The sequence below is a fragment of the Balearica regulorum genome, chromosome 4 (assembly GCF_011004875.1).
Source record: "Balearica regulorum gibbericeps isolate bBalReg1 chromosome 4, bBalReg1.pri, whole genome shotgun sequence".
Lineage (NCBI taxonomy): Eukaryota > Metazoa > Chordata > Aves > Gruiformes > Gruidae > Balearica > Balearica regulorum.
In genome coordinates this window covers 75,465,622-75,479,034 of record NC_046187.1, presented here as the reverse complement: position 1 = coordinate 75,479,034, position 13,413 = coordinate 75,465,622, and the positions used below count along the sequence as shown (strand labels likewise).

General features: G+C 45.5%; 1 protein-coding gene across 4 annotated transcripts in view; it reads left to right on the top strand.

Moving 5' to 3' along the window:
* The window catches only part of FGFRL1 (fibroblast growth factor receptor like 1), a 181,484-nt gene that overhangs the window by 16,171 nt on the left and 151,900 nt on the right, over positions 1-13,413 (top strand). Inside the window, exon 1 of one of the 4 annotated variants that reach the window (XM_075752731.1) lies at positions 2,965-3,208. The exons of the other annotated variants lie outside the window; for them this stretch is intronic. Coding sequence (XP_075608846.1) covers positions 3,118-3,208 — 91 coding nt within the window. The 5' untranslated portion in view covers positions 2,965-3,117. Of the gene's footprint in view, positions 1-2,964; positions 3,209-13,413 lie in introns of those variants that run through there. 4 annotated transcript variants of the gene reach the window in all.

The following is a 13,413-nucleotide window of genomic DNA, read 5'->3' as shown; positions in this document are numbered from 1 at the left end:
TGCCTGGACTCCATCACTCCCTAATAAGAGCAAGCGGCACTTTGAGTAATTATTCACCCTTGTCACTCTTGGTGTGTGCAACGGGTGTGAAGTGTGAGGACTCAATTCTGAAAAATAATAAAAAATTATATGTGGCAGGGTATTTCCTGACAGAGAACAGCAAGACGATGGTGGAGGCTTTCAGGCCGTCTCTTACCCACTCACCCTCTCCTCTTGTACCGACTTCCAGCAGTTTGACTGCGTGTTTTCTTAGGAACCAGCTTCCACCCAAAGGCTACTGAATTTTTCTTAAATCCCGGTTTCTGTTGGAGCTGATAAGGCAGCAGCCAGCCTGCAAAGATAACACAGAGTATCAAGGCTTCTTGGGTTTTCCTTTATTTGGTTTTTTTTAGCAAGTATTTGACATGCTGAGAGCTGTCTGGAGACTTTGGGTTTGGTGGGTGTCTCCCCCCTGTTTCTCTCTGTCTTTGGTCTCAAAATGCTTTTAGGGTGGTTTGGGAGAGGGAAAAAAAAGAAAAAAAAAGTGCTAATGGAACTGGGGAATTAGCAGTGTTTACTGGAGGGAGTGGGGAGGGTGGGCAGCTGGGGTTGGATGCCGAGGGCGGCTCTGGCTCCTGCTCTTTTGATGGCTCCAGTTGGAAAATATTCCCCCTACCCAGGGCTTAAAGGGTGAGGAGCAACAGAGTCACCCTGAATGCCCAGTTGCTGGCAAAAATGTGTGACAGCGTAGGAAAGCTTGTGATTAATTGTCTTTTCAACCTCCCCCTGCCCCGACTCCAGCTCCCTTTTCCCGAAGCATTATCCCTCTTTGAGCTCCTGGCTTTTGTTAACCTGTGAGGGAGTGTTTACGCTTGGCTTATGTTATCCAGAAAGGAAACTTTTCCAGCCAAAATTGATTTACCTGCTGATGTTAATGACTTCATTATAGGGAGCCTGGTGAGCAAGGCAGATGCAGATAGAGAACGTAGCCCATGCCTTTACACAAAGATGTCTTCTGTCGTGCTTGGAGTATGAGATTAGCATCTGTTTTCGGCCTGTGCAAGCCCTTAGTGATGTAAGGTGTCCTCCCATGCTCACGTCTTTGCTGTGACCCTGTGGCATCCCCAGCTTGGCCTCTGGCTGATGCCACTCTGTGGACAGTTGCATCGTGGGCCAGATTAGGACAGAGATCTGGCTGGAAATCCCACCAAAAAAATAAAATAAATAAATAAATAAAGAAATGAAAGAAAGAAAGAAAGAAAGAAAGAAAGAAAGAAAGAAAGAAAGAGATGGCACAGCCCTGTAGCAATGAACCCATTGCTATAGGGCTGTGCCATCACTTACTTACTTACTTATATACCTGGCTGTTACTTGTGGCACCCCTCAGGTGCTTTGTACAAAGTGTGCTGTTATTCACTGATATTTAGTATGTGTTGTTTTCTCAGCACTGTTTCACCATGGCTGGAATTACGATGCTAAACACCAAGTCCCATTTTCAAATTTCAATGCATTTTGTGGGCACACTTTAATTAAGCTTCACAGCACTGCTTGGAGGAACATACTTTATGCCGATAGTATCATGCAGGCAACCTCATAGAAAGGGTCAGGAACAGTATGGGAACACAGTGTTTTTGTTCTGCGCTTCTGCCCAGCAAATCCTTCTTGCTCTTTAATGTAACCTGTCACATATGAAATTAATTTCAAACATGCATTTGCTCACAAAGTAGTGTTCTTCGCACCAGAAATCCATAACAGTAGAAGAAACCACCACCAGATGTCTATATTTATAGAAAACTGGCATGTTCTTTCTGGCGATGACAGAATATTTCAGTGTATTTATGAAGTGCTCATGTTTTTAGAAATATAGAAATCCAGTCAATATCAGTAGAACTATTCATCAGACATCTTGCTTTTTTTTTTTTTTTTTTTTTTTTTAATTTTAACCAGCAGAACATGTTTCTTTAGTTGATGCAGTACCAAAAAACCCTTCCACTTTCCCTACCTCTCTGTCGCAGCTGTGTTTTCTTCCAGCTTCACAAACCTCTTCATTTTAGAGGGGCATCTCTGGGTTTAAAGCAAATATGACTAGAATCTCATGCAACTTGTACTTCTACATCAGGCATTTTTACTTGAGGGAGAACTGTTCATAAAGCTCAAAGAACAATCTCCACTCTAGGAGAGGAACCTGCAACATTTTTCAGTTTTCAGAATAAGTCGTTGGGGTTTTTTTTTGCTAAAATGCCCCTCGTTTGGGCTGTTACCATGCAAAGGATCTCACATTTGGATCTGATCGCATTGGGAGTTAAATTTGGATCATCAGCTGTGCTGCAGGAGCCACAGCACGGCTGGTAGTTGAAGTGTGAAGCCCATCAGAAGTCGTGTCCTCAAGACAGTTCAGTGCTGTTCCCAAATTTCTGTGTTAACAGCTAAACTGAGCCTCTCAATACCTCAGTGTCATTTTTTTTTTTTTTGCTTATGTACTTGACGTAGACATCAGAGAGTTTTCAGAACTAAACTTTGCAGAGATCTCCGCAGTTCTTGGTCAGCGGGTGCTGTCGGAAGCCAGGGATGCATACCCGGCAGTACACAAATTAGGGATTTAGATAGGTGCTCTTACGTATTATGGTAACAAATGAGAAGCTGTACAGAAACATAAGCGAAGGGGGCTCCTTGTGGGATTTGCTATTGGAACACCATTGCTAATCTGTGCAATCTACAAATCAAGTTAATTGGGTTTGCTCAGGCTGTTGCTCACATGATTGCTAAACACAGTAGCTTGAAGGCAATGAGGGGTTTGGCCTTCCAATCTTTGCTGTGTATTTGTTTTTACAGAAAATGCCTTTGATATATGTAAGTTATATTTCCGTGCATTACAAATGATAGATTCCTCCCCCATATCCTGTGACAGCCTTCCCTGGAGACAGACAGTCTGTGTTGTTTTAGTGAGATGAAGAAAGATTAACAGGAAAGGTTTTGCTAGTGTTTGCAAAGACTTTGAGCAAAAGGGAAAGGTTTGGATTGAGGATTTAGTGAGAATGAAAAAGTGTTTCTGAAAACTACTGCCTGCACACGGGGCTCCCCTCCCTGGCTCCCCTCTCAAGCGGGCAGCAGCCTGAAAGGAGCACCAGGCCAGCCCTGATGAACCCTAAGGGTGCAGGCTCCACGTGCGTTTGGCTCCCTCCATGTGCTCCTCCTGCTCAGGTAGGACTGATCCTTCTTGCATCTGCAGGTCTGCAAATTATTTTCCGAGCTGTGCTGGTGCATTGACTCTCTGGGTGGGCAAGGAGCCTCCGCACCACTGGGGAGTGTGGGAAGGTGGGTACATGTGAGGAGGGTGCTCCAGGGGACCCCTTCATCCCCTCCTTGGGGGTTACCCCACCTGGCACGGGAATGCTGTCCTGTGGCATGAAGCTGAGGCACTGTGAGAGGTGTTTAGTTCATAGATTAAGTCATCTATGTGTCAGTGTCTGAGCTGCCCTCAAAGTTGATGGAGATGTTAGTAAGTGGAGCATTAAGCCAGTATGGACCAGGTCTCTGCAGACTGTAATGGGAGTGAGACACCTAAATTTAGGTGAATCCAAGAGCTGAGTCCTGGCCATAGTTAGGTTCCAGGGATAGTTAATGGTGATGCTATATATGGTTGCTGCTCATCTATCTGCATTCAGTGCCAGTAATTAAAGCCTCGGGGTAATTCACAGGCATGTCCCCACTGAGGTCTTTTTCCTGAGTTTGAGCCTGGACAGGCTCTATCTCAGTCCTTAGCTACCTAATATTCTCAGCCAAGGCTAGGCCACCCTTACGCAGCATCCCCAACTTCTCGACGCTGGGTGCCAGTGCCTGGGGACACATCGCAGTTCACACTGTCTGGACAAACATCCAAGGAGAGACACACGGTACGTTTTGGCCACTATCAGCAAGTAGCTGCATCTGGGAGCTTCACACACAGGGTAATTGCTCCTAAGTGTGTAATATTATATGTATTTGAGGGGAAAGGGTGGTTTTCCTCCCTCCTGGCGATCAATTTATACCCCAGAGCGGGAAGGATTAATAGCCCTTGGGGCTTTCTCGTCAATATGCAGGGAATTAGCATCCCAAGCAAGAGTGGCTCAAAGGTCTGACCTGAAACCTTGTGTGGTGTTTTCTTTGCAAAGCCTGGACAGGATGTACAGTAAATCAGTAAATCAGGTTCAGGCAGTTCTGTTTGCTGAAAACAACATCATTTCACAGTGACCCTGAAAACACTACTTTTTTTTTTTTTTTTAAAGTGTCCTAGCAGAGGGATTGTAGCTGGATCTGGGAGGAGGAGTTGTGGGTGGTGGATCAGGAGCTGGAAGAAAAACTTTCCTTTCTGAGTTAGTGCTGCAAATCCTGCCCTTGCTGACAAGGCTGGTGACGCATGCAGAGGACTTGGTGGCCTTCAACATGGCTAGATATAGGGTCGATACAGCAGCTCCTGCTTCGTGTGAACTAGAAAAGGTGGACATGATGGTCTGGAGTCCCACTGCTGGGAAAGGGAATATCAAATCATGGCAGCAGTTGGAAAAAAACACCAGCAAAAAGTGCTCTGTGCAAAGCTCTGATGGTCCCTCCAACAGTGTGAAGGAGATAAGCTTGTCCGGCCCCTGCTATGCTGCTGAGCAGGATTTGTTTGGCCCATTCTATTTACCTGCATGAGACTGAGATGCATCATGCCCTAAAAGCACCTTTTCCTCCTATAAAGGGAGGTGAGGAACCCCTCAGGTGCCTACACAGTGTGTGTCTGAAGTCAGAGCTGAAGGAGTCCTGATGGGGTCTGTTTTTGAGCATATCCTGGTGTAAATCAGGAATGGCTTCTTTGAAGTGGAAAAGGAAAGACTAATTTAAAGCCAATAAATGGGAATTAATGTTCAAACTTCAGTGAGTGTTAGAAGGATTAATATGTGAGCCAGCCCGTTTCGTTACACAGGCAACACTTTTCCTTTTGGCATGAAGTTCAGCTCGTTGCAGAAGGCTCAGGTACCACCAAACCCATCTCAAGGGTTTGCATGGGAGGCCAAAGGTTTATAGACATTATGCTGCCTGTCTGTCTGCACACGGAGAAGTGTCATGGTAAATGAATCCATTACCCAGGACTGTTGATTTAACACCTTTCTTCTACCTCTGGAAGAAGCTTCCTTCCAGGTCCTAAATCTGTGTTATCTTCAGCTCCCTCATTGTAATTGCGGATTTGGGGATTAGAGGATGGGAGCCAACACCACTGTTGCTTCTCTGCATTTTTGGAATGTGAGGGAAGAGGCTGGGGGTGGAAGAGTTCTTGTACGTGCAGTTTATTGGTGTGTCTTTGGTAGAGTTTTATTGCTTTGTTAAAAGATGTTGAGCTGTATGATTTATTAGCACTGCCACGGAGACTGTATTAATGATTATTTCACATTCCATGAGATCTTAGTGGGTCCTGCCCATGGTAAGGTCAAAACGAAGGGGCATTTGACATAGTACTGCTTTACTTACAATAACAACTGATAACGAGCCTAGAAAATAGTAAGTCTCTTTGACTGCAGGGTGCGTTATCTTGCAGCAGATATCAACGCAGCCTTCCAGAGAGAACTGTTGACCCTTTGCTGCGTGTTGTCAGATCTCTAAGAAGTGCCATGGCAAATCTGCATGCACACAGACACTTGAAAGTGCCTTTACTTGCTTAAGGAACAGCCATCCCAACATTAGCAATTATTCCTGGCAAATGCAGTACCATCTGCTAACCATGTGGGATCCAAGGGGTTTGGTTGGGAATGACCAGGCCCAGCTGGCATGAAAAAGAGCTTGTAAACATTTGCTTTTCTTTTTCAGGGCTATCCTCTAGTAAAAAGTCAACATGGCCCACTTCGTGCCTTCTGGAGCGATGGGTCAAGTCCCCAGGCCAGGGCTGGTTAGTCTCTTATTCATACCTGACGTGGTTTGTGGCTCTTTGACTATTTCTGCTGCACGTTCAGAGTTCTCCAAAAAAGCATGGGTGTTTTTTGACTGCAACTTTCGCATTGCTGCAATGCTGCAGCAGCTGAAGCTTTAAGAAAATCTTTATTATTGCAACTCTCTTCATAATAATTAAAAAAAAAATCTATTGTGCAGAAACCTCCAATTTAGGTGATTGCCATCCAGCATGGCAGACCAGTTCCCTAGGTCTGCATTTGACCTTGCAGATTTGGTTAGGCTAGCTTGGAGCGACAGGCTGTCAGTGGGTCAGCCTTGACTTCTCAACATCTGTACTGGTGGAGATAAGGCAGAAATCGCATCCTCTGCTAGCTCTCCCCTGCTTCCAAAGCGGATTTTACAATGTTTTGTTAATTTTTCACAGGCTACTACTGGCCAAGCAGAGACATTCCTTGTCTGTTATTCATGGGGAGAAATGCTTGATTAGGGCTCCTCTTCCTGGAAACGTCAGTAAAGCTGATGCCCTGGATCCTTTTCCACAGATAAGATTAAGAGCATTGAAATCGGCACGCTTCTGGCAGTGGTTTTGACTGGCTTAGGGTGGTAATTGCAGAGAGGCCGTTTTTGGACGATGATGAGATATTTTTCAAAAGTTTTCCCATATCATTTGTCAAGCACCGATCGCTGGTGGGCGCTGGGGGCAAAGAACTCACCTAATTGAGACGGATTTTTTTTTCTCCACGTTGTTTCTTTCCCTGGCAGTGGTTGTGAGGGTTGCTGCTGCGAAGGGAGTGAGTCACGCATTTGTTTGAAGCAGTGAAGAAAGGTTCTGCATGTTCCCATTGGTATTAAACACGAGGCTGTGATGTTGGTGGTTTCCTTTTCTCTCACTTTCAGTGTATTTGGTTTTCATATCAGGGAGGTGAGGAATTCATGTTTGCTGCCTTTGAGGAGGAAGGAATCATGTAGTCCTTAGCTCTTTTTTGGCTGCCCATCCCAAACTGCTGTCACTGAAGCACTGTAGAGCCTGGAGATATTTTCAGTTGCTGTTTCCTTGGGGAACCTGCCTGAGCTTTCAGCCTGATGGGTTGATTTTTTTCCCCTTATTTTTATTAAAGTCACTGACCAATGCAACCCTGGACAGCAGCCAGGCTTTATGTCGTAGCGTTACAGTGAGAAGGATGCGAAGATCGACGCGTACCATTAGAGCAGCTGGTCTGTCCTGCCTGGCGTAGAGCTGGGAGCTTCATCTGCTTAGTCTCTTATGGGGGCACAAACTTGTGTTTGATTAAACCCATTCTAGCAACCCTCTACATGATTATTTCCCTGCAGGCAAGTGAAGGATAGAGAGGAGTACCTGCCGCCTGGGAAATTCTCCTTTCAGTAATCAGGAAACCTAATTTCCCAATTTTTTCTTAACAAATCCTACTGACTTTATCCCAGTGGGTTTTGCCTCTTTAGCAAAAGGCTGAGGTGATTCCCCTGGTATAGGACTGGTCCATGACAAAGCTGCTTTTCCTGACCCCCCCAGTGATGTGACAGACTGCATCCTCCTCTGTTTCACTCCCCACAGGTAAATTTTCTGCAGAGTAGTCACTTGGAGACATCTGTGTGCAAATTTAAAATAAGATATAAACCCCAGCTAGAGTCTTGTAAGTGCTTCTGTTGGCTGCTGGACCTGCTGAAAGCTGGAACAGCAGATTTCACTCTCCAAGTAAAATCTGGCCCGCAAGGGGCACATCTCTACCTGACATCAGCGGCACCCCATGGTTCCCCCATCGTTTTTACTTTCATTGGATCTGTAATTAAAAAAGCAAAACCATCCCATCCTCACCCCCACAGAGACCATATGTGGAGCTGACTCTCTACGGTTGGTGCAAACCCAGCTTTCTAAAGCAGAAAATGTGTTTGAAAATAGATTGAAAGTGATGTAAAAGCCACGCTCTTCAAAGAAAAACACCAGCCCATTTTGCTCTATGGTTCTGGAAGGGATTTTATCTTGTGCAAAATGTGTTTCCCCCTCGACCCCCTCCCCTCACCCGGAGCTGTAAGTCCGCTTTTGTTAGGTCGGTGTCGTGGAGCTAAATCCTGGAAACGTAATTTATTCAAAGTGTTCCGCACACATGTAAATGGGCAAAACTTATTGACAGCTGAGTTCAAGTATCTCTTTCTTCTGTGTAACAAGGCACTTTCGCCGAATCTTTCAACCGCTGGCTTTGTTCCTCAGATGGGTGAAAAGAGTTTACGGGGGAGAAACAGGCGGGCAGGGAAAATGACTCTGCTACGTGTTGTGTGTCTGCATAGTCACAAATTTGCACGCGTACAGCACGGTGGCACGTCTGCCCCGCGCGTACATCCCCATCGTATCGGAAGGCGTACTGGTGGCACGCAAATCTGGGTGTATACCTGATATAAGAAGAGCTGCTGCGGCTGCATGCGTGAGCACACCGTGGGTGTACGTGGTCCTTTGCGGACCAAGCGGCCGTATGTCTACCTTTAACTGTGTAAAATAACAGTCCCCGAAAGGATCTTGGTATTCGTGTATTAAATTCCAAGCACACAGCAAATTTAGCTGAACTTTCTGCTGCTTAAGCACTACTCTTTCCTCCTCCATACAAGGCCTTGAATTAGCTAATTAAAATCTAATGGAGAGAGGGAACAGTCTGCAATGTAGTGAACTCACCAGATTTCTGAGGTCATTGCTGGTACAGAGTTCCCTCACTCTGTCCCATGAAAAGATTTTTAAGTATTCATTGGAAATCTCCCATGGATTTAACTTCTTCCTTTGTTTTGCTTTGCAGTAAAAGCTTGATTGAAAGTGGCTGTGGCAGCAGTAATGCCTGGCTGAGTTTGGAGAAAACAAGCTCGAGACCCATTTAGACGTTTCATTTGAAAGCAGCTTCCATTATCTCCCATTAAGGGGCTGTGGTTAGGAGCAGGGTGAATGCATGTGTATGTGTGTTCATCCATTATGACTTCTTTATCAATTTTATTTTTTTTAATCAATAGTTTTTAGGAAGAGGTGGGATTATTTTTTTTATAGGTAATTAAAGTCTGATAAACCTGAATCCAGTTTTCCAGGGATAAACTTTCATGGAAGATGCTAGGAGTATTAACCCTCTATCCTTCCATCTTTTAGAATTTCTTCAGCATCCCGTGAAAGAAAACAGAAGAAAATTCAGCATTTTTCCCCCTCTTACATTTTTGGGGAAAACAAATATTTTAAAACTAGAATTACATGCTGGAATGTAAGGTATCAATTAGCATAACCTGATCAAAGCTACCTCATGTTTTATTAAACATCTTGTTTTCTGAGCTTCAATTAACACAGATGACACTTTGAGGAGAGGAGCAGGAGGGACCTGGCAATGCAGGGTTGAAGATTTTTAGTTTGGCCCAGTAAAAAATAGAATAGATCAATACTTAGTACTTATTTATTTAAAGAGACGGCTGGAAATGTTTTGTCTTAACCCCTGAGCAGGTAGGGCACGTGGAGGCAGTACTAGCTTCTGCAGCATATCTGTGTTGAGCAGGGAATTACACGAGGGAAATTCTGCCTTAGCAGCTCTTGCCTGAAGCGTGCTTTCTGTGTTGGGACAAAGAACTATTTGTCAGCAGAGGCTGTTTCATATAAAAATCGTATTTTCGGGTGAGTTTCATTTTGGAGGCCCTTCTCTCCCCATGTCCTTTCCTGCTGCTGGCTGTCTGCTGCCTTCTCACACTTCTCTGGCCACACGGGGCCAATCGGACTGAAAACTAATGCAGCAAAACATTTTCTGCTGGATTAATGACCTGAATCTTCCTTCTTACCACAACAGTACCTAGGAAGTGACCACACTCTGAGGAAAGGGTCGGTTTTATTTTTGCTTTAGTGTTGCTTCAGACTTAGATCTCTCCAAGTTCATATCTGAATCCAAACACCTTCCGGGTGCTGGCGGGGACTGCTTGGTTTAATCTTTGCAATTTGAGCCTAAGTTTGGAAGAACTCAGGTTTAGATCTTTGAGTTCTTCATGGAAGTGAGAAGTCTGATTCTGTGGTGCCTTGTGCTTTCTATTTTTGCTGGGCTAATGATAGGAAAATGCCACTCGCTCTTCAGATTGATAGGAGGAAACAGCTCCTAAGAATACCCTTTTTTGTGAGGGGTTTCCCTGGCTGCTGGAGAACGGTTGGGAAGGCTCTGTGCTGGGACAAGAGCGATGCTAGAAGCAAACCAAAGTGTGTGGGGAAATGCAGTCAGTCTGTATTCCATTTCCAGAGTCTGTCCAAGGTGGTGGGAAGGAGTAAGACAAATCCTATGAACGCCGAGGCAATGTCAGTCCACCATTGTAGGTTCTCCTCATGGGTCATCCTTGCCTCAAGCAGAGAAGGTGGAGTTGGGACTGCATTAGGCCTTGTTCACCACTCACACCAAGTGTTCTCAAGTTGGAAACTACCTTTGAATTGTATGGGGTCTCAGGTGAGGACTTCAGTGTGTTGGATGACGCAGGGAGCATTGGGATGGGGCAACAGGCAGGAAGGACCTCCAAACTCTCTGGGATGGATGTTAGTCCTACCCCATCATGAGCAACAAGATGGATGACTTTTGTCCTATGAGTCTGTCTTTTGGACTCTTTCAAGAGTGAGACTCTTGGGGTCACCAAGGAACATGCTCTGAAGATTGATTTTAAATTAGCCAAAACCAAATTACTTAGAGAAGCCTCATTTCTTGGGGGGTGTTGGTGCTGTCAGGCTTGGACAGGCCCTCTCTGTGGCTGCACTGACTTCTGTCAGCTTTATGAGTGCGGCCATGAAATTAACCATTTAACCATGTAATGACTTTTTATTTTATTTAATCTTCCAAAAATGCTATTTATGCAAAAGCATTAGGAATGCTGGGGTTTCTAATGCAGCATTTCTTTGGCTCATTTCCTGCCCAGCTGTTGTGCTCTCCAGCCCCCTGTCCCCTGGCCAGGCAGCGATGTGGCCTACAGCTGTGTGGAGGTCACACCTGCAGCTCTGTGATGTCCACCTCAGCTCTGCTCCTTGGGAAACTGGGGCCAACCATAGCCTGTGACCGTCCAGCTTCTGGCTTGCTTCAGCCGTCATACCCAGCGTTGGCCCAGCTGCTGTCGCAGCCATCAGGAGCGTTACCTCTGGACCTTGTGCCTGATGAGGCCGTCGTGGGGCAGGAGCACTTACTGGAAAATGATTTATACTAATTAGGTGGCTTGAAGGTTTCTTGTGCAACAGTAGGAGGGAAGACACAGAGGTCAGTTGTCTTTATTCTCCAAAAAGCCATCATCACCTGATAAAGATTCAACTGCCTTAGGTTTTGAAGAGGATGTTTCATGCTGCTTCAGCCAAAGCGGGGAGTGAAGACTTCAATCTTGTGACCTTTGTTCTCTAAAGAGCGTGTCAAGTTTTGGCTGTGCTGCTGGCCTTGACTTTTAATTGTTGAAGAGGATGTGAGATCAGCCCCAAGCCTTTGTGCTGCAGCTTACCCGGTGAGAGAGGGGAAGTGCTGTGCTTCTCTGCACACTGCTGCCACAATTTAATTTGAAAAATACGTAACCAGCCCCCACCCCCAGATAATGAGCTACCTCTTAACAACGAAAATTCAAATGAAATAAGAAAAAGATGACTGTTAGGGATGGGAAACCTGGTGATATCAATAGCTGTGCTTTCATGCAGGTTGTTACACCATGATGCAATAGGGTTTTGACCTTAATTTAGCTTGTTTTTAACATAAATTTCACCCCTATATCATGGGCCAAAGCCCCATTGGCTTCCTCAGTGATGGCATGTGCTTGTGAGGTATCAGAATTTGGCCCAACAAGGCTGCCCAATCCCCCCTCTTGTCTTAGAACAGGTTCTCACTCTGTTGTGATCCAGCTGAAGCTGATGCACCAGGTGCTGCAGAGGGACGACACAACGGGATGGGTTTGTGAAGGGCCAGCACAACTCTCCCTGCCAGGCTTTGGGGAAAAGGAGCTTGTTCTGTGGGTAGATCAATATAGAGTTCTGAGAGACATTTCTCTGACCTGCTGCCTGCCCGTCATGTGTTACTCTAGTGAGGAAAAGAGACCCATGGTGGTTTTCAATCTCCTTTAGAAGCATGTCTATAAATGAAGTGCCCTGTGGACCATTACCTGGCATCCTCCCCCTGCCCCTTGTGCCGGTGTTTGCAAGAAGGTCCTTGGAAGGTAGCTACCCATGCTCCACTGTCTTTTCTAGACAGCATAAATGATTTAGGGCCCTTTTATGCCTCTTTTACTTGACATAAAAGCGCTAGAGTATGACTCAAAATTTCTGTGCTTTCCTGCAGAAAAGAGTCAGGCCCAGGAGGTGCTTTCTCCTTTTTCCCCTAGCATGGCAACCCTCTCACTCGTGGTGGTGGGCAGTCATTTCTTGGCTGACCTCAGCAAGGATAGTCCCCAAAGTGTTGACTAGTTACTATCTTGGTTTCAGGGTTGATGAGATACGTCCTGTGGGGAATGGCACTCATGAACTATCTTTTTTCTTGACAAATGTCTCCTTACAACCTTGCTGCTCATGTGGGTTATGTGATTTCCAAGCTGGCCTGGAGCCTAGAAGTGAACTCATAGGCCTCAAGCAGCAGTAAGCAGTAAGTGCTGCAATGTTTTAACCAGCCCAGCCAAAGTATGTGTGTGTGTGCGCGCGCGTGCGCGCACATGTGTGAAAGCACTTTCCAGCAGACTGGCTATCTGGAATGATAACCCACCTGGCCTAGCTCCATTCAATAGTGATATCAGCTGCAATTCTCTGGTCCCATCAAAACCCCCCAAGCCAAACAAAGGTATTTCCTCCTGAAATAGCCTGTTTTAAACTGCACAAATGTCACCTGTAGGTATGTGTGAGTAGAACAAGTCTCTCTCAAACTTAGTTTTGTGTGAGAGCAAAGGAACTGCTGGGAAAGCTGAGGTCCGAGCTGGTCCCTTTGCATCAGCGATGTGTGTCACAGGTAATTGATCCGCCTCTGAAACCAGCTCCCCTCATTCCAGGTGCTGCCTTCTTTGCAAGGGTTATGGCAAGGGGATTTGAAGATAGTCAATATGCTTGTGATGGATTTGGAGGTTCTCTAAGCAAAGCCTCTAACCTGTGGGTTGGAAACAGTCTGTTTTATACTTGAATTGTGCTCTCCTATAATTGGCCCTGGAGATGCTGAGCTGGCTCCTTTGAGAAATCAAGGAACTTGTAAAGGTATTGAATGGTTCTAGTATGAGCTGAAAGGAGCTGTGAGCGCTTCACAAGCCCATTAGGAGTGAAAAGCCTGTCTTATGTGGTACTAAAGCAGTTTTGTATCTGGCTAGAGCCCAAGAACCAAGCAGGAGAGAAAGGTAGGTTTATGCATTTGCATTTTCCAAAGGTCTCCTAGAACTTCAGATCATAGGCTTGATGAAGGCTTTGTTTTGGGGCCATCCTTATTTTACAGTGTCTGCAGTCATTGTTCTATTGCTGTCTGAAGAGCCTGTCAAATGGAGTCTTTGCAGAGAGTATGCTGAGCTATGGGCTAGGAGATGTGGTGTGGG